The 19635-nt window shown below is 50.1% G+C and overlaps 1 protein-coding gene across 1 annotated transcript in view; it reads right to left on the bottom strand.

The window, feature by feature from the left end:
* Positions 1-587: 587 nt before the first annotated feature.
* LOC126541234 (integrin beta-PS-like) overlaps positions 588-19635 on the bottom strand; it is a 54053-nt gene continuing 35005 nt past the window's right edge. Inside the window, exons 7-21 of the mRNA XM_050187927.3 lie at positions 17230-17320; positions 16011-16097; positions 15830-15913; positions 14649-14726; positions 13223-13408; positions 12514-12593; positions 12254-12308; positions 10786-10941; positions 9941-10074; positions 8046-8121; positions 6606-6914; positions 4374-4506; positions 3219-3335; positions 1721-1887; positions 588-773 (exon numbers count right to left, since the gene is read on the bottom strand). Of these exons, the coding sequence (XP_050043884.1) occupies positions 690-773; positions 1721-1887; positions 3219-3335; positions 4374-4506; positions 6606-6914; positions 8046-8121; positions 9941-10074; positions 10786-10941; positions 12254-12308; positions 12514-12593; positions 13223-13408; positions 14649-14726; positions 15830-15913; positions 16011-16097; positions 17230-17320 (1837 nt within the window). The 3' untranslated portion in view covers positions 588-689. The remainder of the gene's footprint in view (positions 774-1720; positions 1888-3218; positions 3336-4373; positions 4507-6605; positions 6915-8045; positions 8122-9940; positions 10075-10785; positions 10942-12253; positions 12309-12513; positions 12594-13222; positions 13409-14648; positions 14727-15829; positions 15914-16010; positions 16098-17229; positions 17321-19635) is intronic.

Raw genomic sequence — 19635 nt, 5'->3', positions numbered from 1 at the left:
CACAACATCAATTGGGACATGCGTCACCTGCAAGAATCTGCCATGCACGGTCGATTTCCCTTAATTCAACCGCGGCGGTACATGCAAAAGTAGTCCGAACATTGTGTATCCGACGTTAAAAGCCAAAATACACTGTTCAAAGAGCTTCGGCGCCTTCCGAACACGGCGTCGTATTAAAAGGAAAGTCGAGTTATCCGAAGTTGACAATACATTGTACAAAGAACAAAAAGAAGCCGGCAGTGATAACGACGGGTCCACAGCTGGCAGAAACTAAAATCTTCGAAGCCGTGAGGTGAAGCCAGGCTTCCGAGACTTTGGTCAATGGGCGGAACTAAGAAACACAAGAACGAACTTGCGCGGTCAGCCTATACCGACTCGGCGCCACAGGAACAGAACCATGTATGTAAAAGACTAAAGGCACGACCACTTCCGCGGAGTGCTGCAGAAGAGGGAAAAGTCCTGAAGGCTGCAGGTAGCATTTTCGATGCTGGCATCACGCCATTGCAGCCGAAAACGCAGGTGGTTCTTCGCGCGACTCGACGAAAGCACGCCTGAAGTTGGCGCGGTCACAGTCCCCGCGAAGGATCGATGACCTTGCAAAAAAAATAAAAGAAGAAGAAAATAGAAAGTCACTAGACGAAAGAGACGTATTGCGGGATGCTTCGGCATCATCACGGACAGCGCATCCGTCAGCTGGCGACCGCACGTTGGCCGGACTCGTACGTCGGGTTCTGGAAGTTTGACACGGCGTGCTTGAAGATGGGGTTCGTATCCTGCGGCGAGAAATACAGGGATACACGAGTTTATTCAATGGAGTTGTAAACGCGCGCAACTGAACCAAAATGTAAAGGTAACTTAGAAAATAGGTGCCATTTACGCGAGATCTAGCCATGGCAGCATGTTATAGCGGTAGCCATATGGCAGCACTACACGAACATTCGCATGAGATCAGTGGCGACGACCGGAGGGGAGCGTCACTCAACGTGGGCCTGGCTCCTCGCCATCCTCGTCACACTCGTTGTCAGAGCAAGCACCAGCAGGAGAGCGCGGTAGCGGACAAGTAACCGTATAGCCTGTCTCTTGCTGCATGCATGCATCATGCCTTCAAGAGTTTTAGAAACATAGCGTTCGCTAAACATTCTCCATACGAAGTTGCGATCTAATAATTGTCCTATGTTTATAGGCGGCCAGGGGAGAGTTTCAGTGTCAGACATCCTCCTTCGATTTCCAAGTTGTATGAAGAGAGAGAGAGAGAGAGAGAGAGAGAGAGAGAGAGACGAAGTGTTAAGACAGGGAGGTTAAGCAAGGACGTGCCCACTTGTCTGCCCTACACTTGGGGAAGGGGAAAAACAGATAAAAAGAAGGAATTAGACAAGAAAACTAAAATAAGGACGCAGTCATTCTGAACACACCCGCAAAGCAATGCATACTGGCTGTGGTATACTGCTTGCCGCGAATCCCTTCCGCGCACGACGGGAAGGTCGCGCAGTGACGGGAGTTGCACGAACATTATTTCTCACTGTAACCACTAACGGCACACGTTGAGGAAGGTGGCTTCGTGCAGGTGGCGGATACCTTCCCAGTCCGCGTCGATATGCGAGAGCAAGAACCTTGGTGCCAACGCGTGAACGTATTTCGCGTGGAAGGTGTTCCGCGCTGCGTTCTTTGAACACCGAACGTTCAGTCGAACGACAACACGCGGGGGCTGCCGCGGACTCACCGAGCCCCACTGGGTGTTCTGGATCTCCTTGTCGAACTCCTCGTACTCGACGCGGTCCCTGAGGTAGACGAGGAAGCGCACGATGCACACGACGAGCAGGCCGACGAGCACGATGCCGCCCACCAGGCCTCCCACGATGTACCACGTGAGCGCCTCGCGGCCACAGTCTGCAGCCGCGGCCACGTTGGACACGTGACGGGGGCACGGCGGGAGAGACAGATGCGGACGCAGCGTTGCGAAGGGGGAAAAAAGGAAAGAAACAAACACACCGCAACGTCAGTTATATGGCGCCGTTGCAAGACGAATATGCACCACGAACATGCACCACGAAATTTGCAGACATTTGTAGAAGTGCGTAATGCACAGCCTTGCTGTTTATGCATAACACGCCTTTTCGCGAGCACGAACAGTGTTTGAGAAGAAATAACGGGGACCAAGGATCACTTGTCGATAAGTGCAGTACAGACCTCCATCCGTCACAGAAAGGTTGACTGCATTGACTTCGGTAAGTAATATACAGCACCTCGCTCTATGTTTCAGCAGTGCAACACAGTGCCACCTGCACGCCGTCATTAGTGTCGCACACTACGGGCTCAGCTCAGAACTATAGTTCACAGCATTCCATGCTCCTGCGGGAACGGTATACAGCGCAGGGTCCGTGCAGGAGGAGCCGCGCGCTGGTTCTGTACGAACACAGAACTGCCAGTGAACTGTATAGTTAGCAATTTGCGAAGTGCAGGGCGAGTCGAAAGGGCCTAAAAAGTGCTGGCTCGTTAGCTGAGGGAAAGAATCCGACCAGGTGTAAAGTGTCATAAACGTATACAGTTGTCCACACACTCGCATATATAGGGCACTCGAGCCGCCGCGATGCGAAGCATATAAACAGAAACACGAAAGCAGCTACCAGGTTTCGGACACCGCGCTGAAAACTGCATGTGTCACTTGCGTGTCCAGGGGAGGTATTCTGTAAGCGTTTACCTAATGGACACGTCCATTTCGTCTGCTGCCGAAGTGCTGATTGGCTGTAGCGACTGGCTGCTGTGGACGCGCAGCCCAGCCCAGCCAATCAGAACTTCAACAGCAGACGAACAGCAGACATGTCCACTAGGTGGACTCTTACAGGATACCTCCCCAGGTGACTACCACTGTCTACGAGCATCGCCTCTCAAGCCAAGCAACAACAAACGAATATCGCTTTCATCGACCCGCAGCGCAGTACACCCAAGCGCTCTAAGCAGAAATGTGGACGTCTGTACGAAGCATAAAAATAAAATGAAATTAGGAAAACAACGTGTAACAAAAATTAAATCAGTTTAGGAAATTGATTCCACGTAAGCACGAAGCAGCTATTACGATGAAGATCTCGGTATGCAACAAAACAAGGACGGCAGCGAATAACGTTGCTGTGGAAATGAATTCAGTCAGAGAGCCAACCACTTGAGCTGAGTGGCTCTCTTTCTTTTCACTTGTGCCAGAGAAGCGCCTCCTCTCTCCTCACCTTTGGTGGTCTGCGCCCTGATGACTAGTTCGTTCTGCTCGTCGTAGGAGTAGACGAACGCGAAGGAGCAGCTGTCGTCGTCCTTGAAGATGCACTTGCGCTCCTCGGGGTCCGTGGCTGCACGACGAGAAAGGACGAACAGCTGCGTCACTGTGCGCGGACGACGGGGATCGTACTAGATGTATATGAGTGCATAAAAGTTTTGCTCTATGGTGGAGGGGGAGGGGCACCGGTGCTCTTTTCTGCACCCCTATTCTGCCGCAAGGCTTCGCCTATTAGATGCAGAAATAGAGACGTTTTAAAAAAAAAGTTTTGCTGGCGTAAATTTTCTAGGAAGGCAAGATAAAAAAGACGCCACCGGATTTTCAAAAGCGACTTGGCAACAATTATTGTTCCAAACGGGTAACAGCTATAACGAAGAGAATGAGGGTTAGCGTCGTTCATCTGCTATTCGTATCTGCAGTCTGCCTCTTCCTTTGTATTATTATTATTATTATTATTATTATTATTATAACTGTTGTTGCTACCGGTTAAATGATTCTTATTCCTTTAAAGTGTGTAGAATAGGAATAAAATAGATATTGAAATTAATAATTGAACTGCGTTTCGAACGGCACACAGTGACGAACAAAGTGGTTCGCTATAAAACAGCTTAACCCCTTTAAGCTCTCTAACCCCTTTAGACCACATCACTTTGGTCGGCGCTCCGTCTTTCCTCTTCTTAATTTGAGAAGAGACCGTGAATAGAAAAAAAAAAAAACAAACAAACAAACAAAGGCAGCGCGCGGATGTGCTTAAAAGTGTTAACAATAACAGTGTACACAGAAGTGCTGCAATGTTCACGATGTAGTTCGGAGGTCCGTATACGCGCGAACCACTTCGCCGACCAACTCGGACGGCACGCAGTAGCCAAATAAGCACAACGAGCGGAAGCTATACAGACCGGTTCTGGCCAAGGTTGAAGACTGGGCGCGTTGGTACAGCATATTAGAGGTTGGATCGCGCAACATTTTGACGCGACAAAGCGCTCTGCGGTGTGCGTCTCTCTTCTTGTGTCCCATCAAAATGTTGCGTGATCCAACTTATATAACAGACCGGCTCGCCGTACACAGCAGCAGGAGGAGGACACGCGGCGCGAGTGTGCGCATGCTGTACCTTCGGCGCTGTCCACGGGCACGATGGTCAGCGAGCTGCAGTTGTGGCGGCACTCGTCCTCGCTCATCTCGCCGGACTGGAAGACGACGCACTGGACGCAGCTGCGGAACTCGGAACACTGGCCCACGCAGGCCTGCGGGGGGAGAGAGAGAGCGGGTGGTTGCCGAGGTACTCGTGCTTCGTCGCGGAGGCCGCACACATCATCATCATCATCATCATCATCATCAGCATCATCATCATCATCATCATCATCATCATCATCATCATCAGCCTGGCTATGCCCACTGCAGGACAAAGGCCTCTCCCATATACTTCTCCAACTACCCCAGTCACAACGTGGAGGCCACAATGGGTCTGGTTGCCTTCCGCTGCCAATGGAGAAGTACACGGTGCGCGGACTTCAGAGATCGTCACACACGCGAGTTGCCTAAGTCTTTTTTTTTGTGTGTGTATGTGTTTGATGCGAGAAAGCTAAAGAAAAAGACGCGAGCAATACGTGGACTAGTGACATTCGCAGCATTCTCGCAACATCATTCCTAAGCGGCTATCAAACGCACACCGCTCCCTCAACGGCGTAACCGTTTGGAGCACGGAATTCGAAGAAAAAAGAGGAATGAAAAAAAAAAGGCAAGAAAGGGAGAGACGCGTCCACGTTCGGATCGATATAAGTTGGACGCATACTCACTCGAGCGACTACAACATTTCTAATATATTTCAAAGCTCAATTGCGAGGTCGCGGGAAAATTCGAATTTTATCCAAGTTCTGTGAGCTTTCGTCGTCGGCTGCGCCTCTACACGCGCCACGCGAGTAATCGGAGCTGTTGACCAGAGCTCCGTGGCGAGGGTTGCGTGACGCTATATACGCCAAAGCTCGAGTGAGTAATTGAGGAGGCGCGCGCTCACCCTCAAAGTCCGAAGTCCTAAACACGGGCGGCCCATCAAGCCATGTATGCAGCCCGCGTGGCCTCTCGGTATGCAGTGAACCTTTGGCCCCAAGCAACGCCACAGTGCGAAACGAGAGAATACGAGCGCTTTGTACGCAGCCCAACGTTTCGCGTAAGCTTGAGACCGCCTGGTGTAGAGAGCCACAGCCGCTCGATAAAGAAACACTCAACCTCGTGTGTATGCGGGTAGGGGTGTGCGCATATTCGAAACTTTCGGATAACGAATCGAACATATAGTTCGATTCTATTCAGTCTTCGAAACTATGGGTGAACTCGGTCTTCAGAATCAACATAAGAGTCGAATAGTCACTGTTTCTAAATACGGATATTTTTCCGATAGATTTCGAACATTTCACATCATCAACCATGCGCAATCAAACAATAAAACTGGAGCGAAATCAAAGGTAATCTTAATAACCGCTGCCAGGCATAAAACACGCGACGCTATGCGTATAGAGGTGCAGGCAACGTCGCTCTGCAGGGAGCCAGAATTCCCCGGCTAAACCGCGATCATTCGCACTATTCAGGCAGTGCCGTGTATATATGCGAACAAACGTGTTCCTAAAATGCTCCATTTGCGCTTTCATTAAGCAGCGCTTCGTAACGGGCAATGTGATGACAGAAATTTGCTAACGTTATTGACATTATAGGACGTGAACACCGTTTCGCAATGGTGGAAACGGTGGTTTATTATTCGAAAAGTTTTCGATAATTCAATTTCATTCGTTTGTGGCAGGGGCGCAGCCAGGAATATAATTTTTTTTCCTCCCTTTCCCCCTTTACTGCGCAGCCTCTGGCGGCACTGTTTTATTCCGTCTCAAGAATTACTATTAGAACGCCCCCACACGGCAGTGGCAAGCAATAAAGCGCCGTTGAAGATCGAAACCGCTCCGCGCAATGCAGTGCGTGTGTATATATATATATATATATATATATATATATATATATATATATATATATATATATATATATATATATATATATATATATATATATATATATATATGTGTGTGTGTGCGTGTGTGTGTGTGTGTGTGTGCGTGTGCGTGTGTGTGTGGGGGGGGGGGAAAGAGACGACGAACCTCTTGGGATTAAGACGTGTTCACTTAACGTTTTCGGCTGGTGGACCAGCCTTCGTCAGAGTACAGGTGTTACTTCCAAAAGGTTCGTCGTCTCTTTCCCGCATACGTTACCTACATGCATAACTTTGAAGACACCCCATATAAACCCCGTAACCCGCGAGGGTTACGCGCAAGGCTCCCCGCGTAGAGAGTGAGAGGCGACGCACCGCGCAGTCCTGGCAGAAGGGTCCGGCGAAGCGTCCCCGGGCGTCGGCGTGGCACACGCAGCGGCCGCACACGCAGTCCCCGTGGCCCGAGCACAGGCGGCCGCTGCCGGAGTCCTGCGGCGCCACGCACGCCTCGTTGGTCGCGGGGCAACCGCAGGCGGCGCCCCGCCAGCCCGGCCGGCACTGGCACTCGCCGCCGCAGCAGACGCCCCGGTCGGGTCCTCCGCACACGCGGCCCTCGGAGTCGCGCTCGCACGAGAAGGTGTCGCACTCGCACCACTGGCCGAACACGCGGCCGCCGGGGACCCCCTGCGCGCGCATGGCACGCACGGTCGTGAGAATCGTACGCGTTAAGCACCGAGGCACTGTCATTCGTAGGCGAGAACGTGTTAGAAGAAACGGAGGCAGGCTGGCACCACTGGTCTCTGGAAAGGGAACAACTAAACCCTTTCCGACATCGAAGGGGAGGGGAACAAGGAAGGGCACGGGAAAGGAACACCGGGGAACGACACACAACTGGCACAGGGAAAAAGAAGAGAGAAGGACGCCAATAAATATTCAACGCTATCGTATATGTAAAAAAATACAAAAACGAAGCAGTACATTGATACCGCTTCCCAAGCTTTATGGCCGTACTCTCTCTGCGCAAGCAGTCGTACACACCGATATTGAAAAAAATTTGCTTAAGGCCCGCGGCCGCCGTCCTTGGATGAGTCTCTAATGAGTTAATGCGGTACGTGGACGTACGAAACTACCCGCGGGCCGGACGAACGCTTTTGTACAATCGAAAGCTGTTGCAAGCACGACGACGACCCGCCACTTATTAACGCCCATTAGCATTCTTTGGCGACTACCCCGGCGAAATCTGTCCGTTACGCCAAAAGTGTAATGCCTTGTACTTGCACAAAAATGAGTAATGTGAGAAGTTAAGACACTAACTCGTTATAATAGAGTAAATGTAGATGATTGGTAGCTTTATAAGCGATAATGAACAACTGAAACAAAAGAAGAAAGAAATGATCACAGAGGAAACCGCTATCGTCAGGCCGCCTTGAAAGCTTACTTTACCGCATCATGAGTGTGTGTGCAGAGAAGCCTGCTGTGGGCCTGCTGATTATAAAAATAAGAATAACTGATTGGTACATGCGGTAATAGGTTAATAACAATAATGAATGAATGATGGCGTTAAAAATAGAAAAAAATACTGGTGATGTCTCAGTTTCCGCGTCAAGTTCGTAACAAAAATTTCATTTATTTGGCGCCGGAAAAGCGATGGGTAAGCATGCATAAGCGAGGAAAAGCAAGTAAGCAAAAGTGAAGTAACAGACTAATCAAAGAATGCTTACGCATCAGTAGACATTTCTCAGAATTCCTGTAGCATTTTTTTTTTCTTTAAGAACCGTCACTGATTGGGAGGGTCGCACAGTTCTGCATACTCACAGGTGGATCGTAGCACTTGCACTCGCCACAGACGCAGTCGCCGCGATGTGAACACAGCTCGGCGCTCGAGTTGTCCCTGCGGAGATGGGTAACAGAGGCAGCGGCAAACGCTATAAAGACGTCGTCCCGAAGGGCTTCTTCCCGCTGCAACCATCGAAGATTGCTTCAGAAACCGGAGAAAATGCTTACAGATACGAGCCACTTTTCCTTGTTGCTTCTGCACTTCAATTAAAAATGACAGCTAATTTCCCCTATGCTTGCTTCAGATTCATTGTCTGTTGACTTCGTACGACTGTATAACTAACAAAAACTTAGTCCCTCGGTTCCCCTTGCTCTTTCCGATCAAATACTGCGTCAGCCGTATCAGCTCGCAGCGATCACTCGCAAGTTGCGAGCGCACTTATGCGGTATACAAGCAGGATCATTCGCTAAGCAATTATGCCAAACATTTAGCAAGTACTTGTACGCGTCTTAATCAACCCAGCAATACAAAGCGCCTCAGTCTCTCAAAGCGCCTTCTCAAAGCGCCTTCAGTCTCTCAAAGCGCCTTCAGTCTGTACACACTATTTGTATGTACAGATATTCAGCTCGCGCTAGCCCAAATCCTTTGCTTGCAACAGTCGTTTGAAATTGAGGAGCTATACTCGCGGACAACTTTCTGTGGCAATGAACGGAAAAGCTACGGAGGCAAAGCGCGCACAAGTGAGAGCGTTTCAGGAAAAAGTCCGGCGTTTTAGTCCACATTAGTTTATAGGCTGGAGAAGACAAAACGTAGACATCTTATTAGTAACAGTTAAATAAGTACAGAACAAACCTCCGAATGTAAAAGTTTACTCATTTTGCGGATTTTCCCTTCCGCGTCGGGGCAAACGCGAAACCGTTGCACGTGGAAGCTGCGTCGATTCATCGTCTGTTCCGAGCAACTAAAAGCACTGTCCACGCTGCCGGACTACTTGGCGCCGTAACATGCATGTGCAGCAGCCATGCGCCCGTAGCTTTCCCTTCATTGCCACAGAAAGTTGCCCGCGAGTGTAGTTATGCAGGCTCTGGGGGCGCACGCAAAAGATAGAAGTATGAAGCTCACATTAAGTGCTTAGGAGGGACAAATTGAAAGGAATGACTATACAGCCAACCGCCTCCTCCGAACGAGTGACTTCAAGTAAAACCTAAAGTACTTTTCTCGTGTACGGCATTCACAGGGTATATACTATAGGCGCATGTCGCAAAATCTCGACACATATACATAATGCATCGGGCGCGAAAAGCCTATGTACCCAGAAACCACATCGGATTCAATTTAAAAATTAAATTATGAGATAATACGTGTGCCGAAACCGCGATATGATTACAAGGTTCGCCGTAGTGAGGGATCTCCGGAATAATTTAGGCCACCGGGGGTTCTTTAACGTGCACGTAAACCTAAGTATACGCGAGCGTTTCTTGCATTTCTCCCCACATCTAAATGCGGCCGCCGCAGTCGGTAATCGAACCCGCAACCTCGTGCTCAGTAGTGCAACGCCACATCCAAGCCACCGCGCGGCGTGAAAAACCATCCGTTCGACGTATATGTGACTGGTCGTATCAACAAAAAATTCAGCAGGATTCCAACAAGTTCCCGACAGGTTCCAATAGTCGCGAGCAGTCACATACCTTTCTGACACGTCGTCCGAAGGATCGGGCAGTCTTGATGACCATCTACCCCTTCACGCGTGCAGCGACATGCGCGTTGACGCCAAAGTTATGCGGAGCGCACGCGTCAGCGAGAGTGTAAGCGCATTTAGCGGTGACGGTCATTTCTTTGGGTGAGGGCCTCGTCGCGGATGCGCGCGAAGGGACTGTCCGGCATGACGCCGTCGCGTGGAACCACACCACCGCGCAGGGGGGAGGGGACTGACCTCCGGCAGAGCGCCGTGTGCTGCTCCAGCTGGCTGCCCAGGCACTCGCAGCGCTTGCCGTAGAAGCTGGTCTCGCAGTCGCAGGCGCCACACACCGCGCTGCCCCGACCGCTGCAGGAGCTGCTGTTCGCCTCCTGCATGGTGAAGGCGTGTGCAGAATTGAGTGTGACCTTTGGGGATAAAGAAAAATGAATTTTTGATTTTGAATGCACTGAATCGAATTTGTCCTTCCCATTTTGAAATTGTCCGAGACAGGTACACTGACCGACCAGCCGAGCGACCCGCGCATCCCGGCTGTTCCCTGTTCTGCAGGTGTATACGCATTGTGTGGAAGGCTCTGGAAACGCGTAGACGGCGACAACAGATAGCAATACATAGCGTGACAGTATTCTATGTGTATTTTTTAGTTCTTGCCCGTTGTTGCCTATATCTGTTTGACGTACGCAAGGCAGAAGCTATTCCGATGCAGGCTCAGCCTGTGGGCCTCTCAAAGGCAACGAGTCCGTTTTATTTGCCCATACTTCGTGAGCTTTCAGTGTACCTTACACTTCGTCACGCGTTTCACGAGAGAAACATATTCGCTTCTGTATACGACCCCATGCATTCGTGTCACACAAGGCACACGTAGTACATTTCGTGCAGATTCGCAGCCACGTCCTTGCACTTCTCGCGGTTATCGGTTGCGCAGGAGCCGTCTCATTCTGCCCGAGCACGGAAATGGTATACCGCGCACTGCCGTAAACCACGCACAGGAGTGTGCACGGCGATTCGAGCGAACTTTAAAAAAGCGCACGAACACAACGACGTGTACACGACCACACATGCCCGCACGCCTGCGCACTCACCACGACGTCCTGGCAGGCGCAGCGGCAGATCGGCTCCAGGCGCACTTGCACGTACTCGTTCACCCCAACGGGGGAGATTCGGAACGCCGTGCTCTGGCCGCCCTGCACGTCGTCGCTGGGACAGCGCTCCAGCTCCACGGTCACCTGGAACTCGATCTGCGGAGACACGTCCGTATACGTGGACCTTTCAGCTTGCTGCGAGAAGGATGCGCGCCGACAACTGGGAAGCCGGGCCTCTGAGGTGATGCTGCTGGTCTCACCCACGGCAAAATGAGACTCCGCGGGACCCATCACAATGTTTACACAAATCTGAGAAGCCTGCCTATTACTGACTTCATACTTTCGCTGCCCATAGCTTGCGCAAATAGGGTGAAATAAGTGACATCGAAAGAAGATACATGATAAAATGCCACGCCGACATGGCAGTGAGGCTCATCGAAAGTTACTGCATCATGAGAGGTTACAAAGTAGAAAGGAAATGGGACGAAAAGAGAAAGCATATTAATATATATACAGTAAGCGAGGGCGGGAACAGTTGGCTCGCATGCGCGAGAGCAGGGGACGTAGTCTCCGACGATCGGCGACACTATCGCCTTCACCTCGTGTGGCGCTCAACCAGCCAATCATCTTATCCGGTTTTGCTCAACCAGCCAATCAGCGCGCGCCTGGTAGCCGAGGCGATAGTATCGCCAAAAATGATTGTTCCCAAAGAGACAAACTATCGGGTATGGAACGGGAATTAAGAAACACACACAGTATACACCGCCCGTGCCGTCGTCTGTTCTTTTTTTTTTGCGTGCCTTAATTTGCGGCAAAGGACATGTCCTTCAGCAGACACCAACTAGGCCAACAAACAGTTCTGTTGAAACATATACGCAATACAGCAGACGAAAATGTACCAACTCTACACGTCAAGTTCCTCCGTAAGCTCTGTGCGCATTAAAGCAGGCCGCTCTAAAACGCTGCATCCACAGTACAGCTGCACGCTCATGTCTGAGGCGTTCAATGAACACTGAATGCGTGACAGATTACACCGCCCACTTCTGCCGGAGGTTACTAACCCGCGCCTTCCCTCCCTTCCTCGCTCCATCCTCGCTATACCCACCAACGAGTGAGACAGTTGCCCACGGTTCTCCTCTTCCAAATAATCACTCCCCACAATATATCCCCATCAGCAGCAGCATAAAAAGCAGCGGTATCTCCCAACTTGCGCCATGCTTGCCATTTCATAGTGTGATGCGCACGGACCAGCGCCACTGTCATGGGCCCATGGCAGCAAATTACTCGACGAGCTGTAACTATAAAGACGGACTCTTCACCGCGTTCCTCATTGACGCTGCTTGCGTTGTTCAGGCATGTGCCCGTCGTTCGCTAATGAATTCCAGCAATATAAGCAAGGTAATCCATCGAAATTTCCTTCCTCCTCGTGAAAACTTCCGCGAAGCACATGAGCATGCATGGCGCTCACCTCGTCGCCGACGCGAATGCCGTCGCAGGCGTTGGTGAGGCCTTTGGAACTGGACCTGCGGGCGAAACGCAATCCTTGACGTTCTGGCCATCTTTTCGAATTTTGATTGATTGATTGATTGATTGATTGATTGATTGATTGATTGATTGATTGATTGATTGATTGATTGATTGATTGATTGATTGATTGATTGATTGATTGATTGATTGATTGCAACGGCCAGTTCGACCTAGGCAACTGAAAGAAGACCTCGTACTCACCCAGGCAGGCAGCTGCTCTTGTAGCTGACCTTGAGGAAGTCGGGAGCGTTGTCCTTGAGGACAACCTCGGAGCGTATTTTCTGCGTCAGGACGAGAGGGCAATCGGTTACAGCTGAGTGAATGTAAACACTCGGAACGCATTTTTGAAGTACTTCCGTCGGGGTCGTCGCCCCCGACGATCGTTCAAAATGTGTTTCACGCATAGTTAAGTGGAGACGTTATGACACCGATTGCGTCCAAAACAGCCTCAACGCCGCCCATAACCACATTGACTCAATACGCCAAAGTAGGAAAATGACATGCTAAAACATAATACTTCAGGAATGCATTCCACCCGGTTTTTGTTTTAATGTGTCGTTTCTTTTCCTTCGTTTCTTCTCTCTCTCTCTTTTCATGTGGCTGCGCCTGAAGCAACCGCACGAGCGCACGGTTTCAACGTTCTACATCGAGCACTCGCTATCGCTGGATAAGTATTTGAGGCACACGAAATGTTTAGCGCTCCAGTTCATCCATGGTGCTGCGCGCGAACATACGCATCTCACCACATCATCCCTTTCCCATCATTCTTTAACCCGCAACAGTGAGATCGCAATGGAGAAACAAAAGTGATATTTCACGCACCTCTCGCTTTTTTTTTTTTACTCAATGACAATTAAGAGCCCCTAAATAAGAAATAGTATAGCACTATACTACATGCATGCCCACTCACGTAGTACTGGTCTCGCACGAGCTGCACGATGTTGGAGGAGTCGCCGGCGAGCGTGCCCACGGAGGACCCGTCGATGAACGAGCTGAGCGCGTCGTACACGCCGGCCGCCTTCTCGGGCACCGCGAAGATGAGGTTGATCTTGTTCTGCTGCACCACGCGCACGATCTGGCTCAAGGAAGGGTAGTCCTGCGCAGGGCACACGCCGCCATCGTCGGGCGCCGAAGGCGAAATTCGGGAAGCCTATGTGGCGTGCGGTGTGCACAACCCAACCGCACGAATAGCCTTGCCCCCTCGCATGAATAAGCCTCCCTCCCCCCCTCTCACCAGGAACATTATACGTCATACGGAGCCAGTGACTTCCTGTCAACTGTATAGCTATACTGCGCGAGGATAGCGTGAACGTTGGCTTGCGTGGCGTCGCTCATGTGAGAACTTCGGCGCGCTCCGTCGTCTCTCGCCTCCGCATCTTTCCTGCATCGCCGCGAACCGGAGCTCGTCGCGGTAAACGTGGGGCTGCTTCTGCTGTCACAGAAGCGGTATAGTCTAAACTTATACACAGTTAAAGTTAACACGATTCTGTATTGTACGCCTCTTTAAAGGCCCAAAACTCCAGGTTTATGCCGAGGCTACACTGAACGTGGTATACAGCCCACCTTTCTGTGGCTCCTTGGGCGTGTCCGTCCATGCGACCATGTATACGCAGCAGACATTTTATACTCATGCACAAAATTGCTGCCCATTACCAAAAAAAAAAAAAAAAAAATGCCGCGAGAATCCATTCGAGCAGCCGGATATAGGAATAGTGAGGGATGTCGGGACGGAAAAGCCTTATTTGCTACCCGCCACGGTCAACGGCGTTGCGCTGCTGAGCGCGAGGACGCGGGTTCGATCCCGGGAGCGGCGGCCGCATTCAGAAGGGGGCGGAAGGCAAGAAAACGCTCGCGCACCGACGTGTATATCGTGCGTTAGGTGCACGCAAAATAATCTCAGGTTGGTCGAAACTGATCTCGCGTCTCCCACGACGGCGTGCGCCTCCTAATGATAACGTGTTATTGGCAGAGTAAAACCCCAGTGTTTTTTTGTTTTTTTTCCTAGTACTGTGCGAACCTCGTGCGCTGATTCAGTGCCGCGCGGGCAGGTAGGCGCATCGCTCCTTTGGGGAAAAAAAGAGCACATATATGCGCCGCCTGGCCGTGAAAAGAAAAAAGAAACGCAAAAAAAAAACTCTCCTGGGACGCCACCATTCGGCACAGCACGCAAAGCGACCCATTTCACACGCGAGAGCGGGCAGAGCTCATAGGGTATACACACTTGCTTCGGCGCGCATATAATGGCGGCGCATCTGGATTTTACTACGAGTCTATTACGCACCGCTTGCATTCTGGCGCGAGCGTTGTAATGAAGGCAATGCCTCGTGTGTACGCACCTGGTCCGTGCTCTCCGAGTAGAAGCCCTCCTCGTCCAAGTGGCACTGCTCGTCGTTACGCTTGATGACACCTCCGAGCTGCGAGAGAGTTGGCGGCATGCAATTGCCTGAGAAAACGGGATCGCGGATTCTTTTTTAGAACGCAAGCTTCTCTATGCAGACGTGTACAGCTCAGGCGTCGTTCGCGCTTTGTCTTAAAGTGTTTATTACTTGGGGACGAATGGAGAACGTCTGGGAGAGTGATTTGCTTAGATGATTAAAAATGCTTGCTTGCTTGTTTGTTTGTTTTTCGTTTTCCAAGCGCCGGCAGGCTATTCACGGCGCGAACTGAGAAGACGCGGACAAGAAAAAGGGCAATCTGAGGACTCCACGGCGCGAACTGAGAAGACGCGGACAAGAAAAAGGGTAGGACTCCATGGAGTCCTCAGATTACCCTTTTTCTTGTCCGCGTCTTCTCAGTTCGCGCCGTGAATAGCCTACCGGCGCTTGGAAGACGAAAAACAAACAAACAAACAAGCAAGCAAGCATTTTTAATCAAGTTCACGCATAAGCAATAGCATTATAAGGGAGTTTTAGATTTTGCGCACAAAAAGTTCGGGGGCCCAAAATTCGCGGACGCAAACCTCCGGGCGGTCAAAAGTACGCAAGCAGGGCGCAAAAACTAAAATTCCATATTAGCGATACGAGAAGTTAGAAGTACGGGACAAGGAGGCAACGAAACACATCGAAAGTTGTAGTGCGACGGTTGCATGATTCACTTATATCATTCACAGAAATGATTCATTGCGACGAATGCCCCTGCCACGGCATAACGTTCAGAGTGAGGCTCTGTCAGAGTCTGAACCTAACCTAACCTAACCTAACCTATCTCGTGCTGGCTTGACCTAACCTATAAAGCAGCGCAGAGACACCCAGAAGAAAAGAAAAATAGACAACGTACCAGCACTCGTGCGGGATGTCATTTTTCTGTCTGTCTTCTACTCTTCGCTAAAATTCATCATAGGAAAATGTTCATGTTAAGATGGGTTTGATTAGGTTAGCATGTTCATGTTAGGAAGGGTTTGATTAGGTTAGCATTGGATAGGTGAGGTTAAACCGAACAAACATGGACTCAAGAATACCCGATTATAACCCAACCCCCAACCCTAACTTAGCCAGACCCAAATATAGAGTCCACGCACCAGGCCGTCGCCGGCGGAGTGGAAGATGGAGTCCGTGGCGAAAAGCAAGATCTTCCTGGACCTCTGGCTCCAGCCGATGGACTCCTGCAGGCGCGAACAAGAAAGTCGTCAGAGGTGAGCGCGGAAGCGAACCGGCAACCCAACTAACGGAGCTAGGAGCAAGCAAGCGCGTCTTCCGTACCTTGCACACTACCGCCTGCATGATGGCATCGAAACCGCCCTCCGCGTTGTCCAGGTTACCGGACAGCCCGGCGGAGGACACCTTCTCCTGCGAACCAGGAGAGGGAGCATCCCGGCAGAGGATTCAGGAGGGGAGAGTTAAGGCACCGCACGATGGCGCCAGTTGTAAGGCGCGCGTCGAATGCTTGCTCACTTCACTTGCTGCATACTACGACACGGTTAAACTCCTCTATTTATTGTCTTTAAAAATCTACCGACGATTACTATAATCCCTAATGCGAAACTCGAGCGTAGTTGTATACGTGTTTTCATTTAGCGACATATACTGGCTGGCGCGGGCAATCTGTTTCGTGCGGCACGTTGCGAACGGAGCGAAGTGTGGCGCGACTGTCTCGCTAATCTGGAGATCGCGAGAGCCAGCTCGTGAGTGACGCGTGGGCGCGATTCACAGCCGCCGCCGCCGCCGACAGATCTCACAGACGACGCGCGCTACTCTGGCGCCATCTCGAAGCCATCGTCGCCGCACTAGGCTTTTCGTCTCACCCTTTCGCCATACCCTCCTCCTCCGCTTTCCTCCTCGCGTCTTTCATCCCCGGCTGCGCTCCGCGTTCGCTTTCATCTTTCGCTGTGCACGTTCGCTCGGTTACGCCGACGCCGACGCACGCCGCAGCAACGGGCGCCTAAGAGCTGCGCTATTGAAAAAGCTGTAACAGCTAATCAGTTGAAAACACGACACATATCCCTATTATATGACCTTGTTTGAACACTGCTTCATTAATCATGGCACAGCGTGTCGTGTTAATAATATCGCGCATCTCATATGACTGATCTTTTTAAAATACCCTTGCCAGTGATTATTCGTCAACTGTATAGAAGGCACTATAATTACTGTACACTATATATATATAGTGCAACTACACAAAAACCCTCTTAGCTCAGCTCCCTTTCTGCATTCCTCTAAGTACACAGTGCGTACGATACGCCACGACACACTTTCATAATAAACATTTAAAAAATAATAATTGAGATCTGAGTTTTTACGGGGAACAACCACGATATGATTATGAAGCACGACGTAGTGCGGAACTATGGCGTGCCTCAAAATATGGAAACCGTGGCCAGGATTGGACCCCGCGCCCTCGGGCTTAGCAGCACAATGGCAAAGCCATTACACCACCACGGCGGGTCACAGTAAGCTTCAAACGAGTATATATACGTACGGTGAAGAGGCTGCTGTTGGATGTGAGCGCCAGCTGGTGGTGGAAGCCGTAGGGCGGCTCGCACTCAGTGTCGTGGCACGGGTTTTGCAGCCTGCGACAGTTCACGAGGTGACAAGTCCTCACCACATCGCACGATGGCTGTTGTGAACGCGTACTTCACTGCCCACCTAACATGTGGAGTTTCAACGAAAATTAACTCATCCTTATAAAACAGTGCAGCACAGATGAAAAACGTTTCGCTCTTTTCCTTTTTAAGGAAAGCCTTAAGTGGCTCGTTGCAATGGCTCACACCCGCAAAAAAGCGGCGGCTAGTCCAGTGAGAAAAAAATATCATCATCAGGAATGGCTCAAGCAAGCAACGACGCAATGGCTGAATCGGAATGAAGGAAAGAAAGAAAGAAGACGGAAACAAAGAACAAAGAAATAAATAACGAAATAACTTTTAGATAGTGCATTAGTGCTCGCATGTGTTGTTGAGGAGGTCGACCTACAGAGCCATACGTTTACTTCACACTGTGGCTCATTATGTGTTGCAATAAATCTGACTTAATCACATAACTTAATGCACTACCACATGTGCAGCAGGCTTTCGCCTTCACGTGTTACAGGAGTGTAACACGCTGCGGAACTTGTTCTTTCTTTCTTCTTTTCTTTTTCTTTTTTTGACAGCACACACGTTTTGCACGCTGTCTGACATCGTAAGTTGATCGATAATTACCGATTAATTATATAATCGTTTTCATTATGTACAACAATCAACGTTTATAACTATATTGGGCCCATATGCTGCAAATGCGGAGCTGAAGTCGTTCAATTGTCCGACACACACACACACACACATGCGCGCTTTTATGAATAACGAGCCGGTATACAATTTCGCGAAGCATACTTTCACGCAGTTTCGTTCCGCAGCGCGTGAGCGGAAGGCTTTGCGAGAAAAGGTTGGCGTAGTTCCGTTGGAGACTCTCCGAGGCAATCGTTCAAAATGTATTGTATAGCACATGATTAAAGGCCATCTGCAACCAAGTGTTGAACCGTGTGAGAAAGTCCAGTTTCAAATGGTGTAGATATTAGAGCCCTCTCCATGCAAAATCTCATGCTCGAAATACCAGCGGATGCGTCACGAAAGGCTCGCAAAACAAGACGTTTTTGATGCCCATACTGAAAAAAAAAAAAAAGAACACCGCCATTAACGCTCGGCGAAATTGACGCACGACTCAAAACGTGCGGCTCCGGAGCATGACCTCAGAGGTTAAAGCACCACCTACGGCCTCCCGCGGAGCGCAGGCAAATCTTGCACCGACGTGCCAGGACTTACGTCATATCCGCTAACCACGACGGAAACGCGTCGTCTGCTTAGGTGCCATTTAAAGGCTGCTAATAAGAAAATTAGACCACTAGTAGCCCTGCATGCAGCTTTGCCAAGACTGCTACGGTAGTACGCCATACAACCCATTTTCTTACCAATTTAGCAAAACGTAAAATATTGTGGCTGTTGTCATTTAACGTGAACACGCTATGGTGCCCACTCCGCCCATAAAAGCCCGAACACATCGATGTCAGAAGGCTTCGCTTAACTGCTGCCTCACAACCTACCCTGCACCTCTACCACTTGTGAGGCAGCATGCAATTATGGAAACCTTTATGTATACGTATACATATAAAGCCTGAAAGACTCATCCAAGGCTGCAGGCGCTACCCGTGATGATGACGACTACATAAAGGCGACGAAGAATAAGGTCACACGTATGATGATGCTGATGGCAATATACAGTTGAAGAAGGATTGCATAATAAATGCCCACAATAAAAAAAATGTATGTCATTTCCTTCTCGGTGTCATGGCGTCTTGGACTGTTGAAATGGGAACACACTAAATATTACCTGCAGCGCATGATGTCGCATCTAACCTGCATTCAAATGAGAAATACCTTTTAGAAATCCGAGGACACATAAGCACTTATGAGTTGTGAATGCGAAACCGACAGCTGGCGCAGCACCTGGCGCGGTATCGCGCCGGTAGCAGGTGCTCCATTTCGCCCGCCCTGCAAAATTCTATAGGAGGCATTGGCGGTGCTCCGCCGAGGTGCACTGGTGATGTGGCGTCGTAGCCAATGGGAATTTAGGTGCCGTTTCGCTTCTACAGACGCCGTTTTTTTCTTCGCTCAATGTGCCATTTGATGCTCTTGCATCAAAAACAACAACAAAAAAAGAAGAAATGGCGCACGTCCATTAACTACGTTCCGCAGCGCTCATGTAGTTACGCTAAATTGCTCGTATCAACAGCAGGACGTCGTCTCAAGAGGACAACGCCTTACTTTACGCCCGGGCGTAAACAGCACGGATGTTACGAAACAATCGTAAAAGTCTCAAGTGAAAATGGCCTTTATCAGCGAGAGATAAGGGC

Source organism: Dermacentor andersoni, chromosome 2, assembly GCF_023375885.2.
Source record: "Dermacentor andersoni chromosome 2, qqDerAnde1_hic_scaffold, whole genome shotgun sequence".
Taxonomy (NCBI): Eukaryota; Metazoa; Arthropoda; class Arachnida; order Ixodida; family Ixodidae; genus Dermacentor; species Dermacentor andersoni.
The sequence above is the reverse complement of the archived record's forward strand: the minus strand, read 5'-3'. Positions and strand labels throughout refer to the sequence as shown.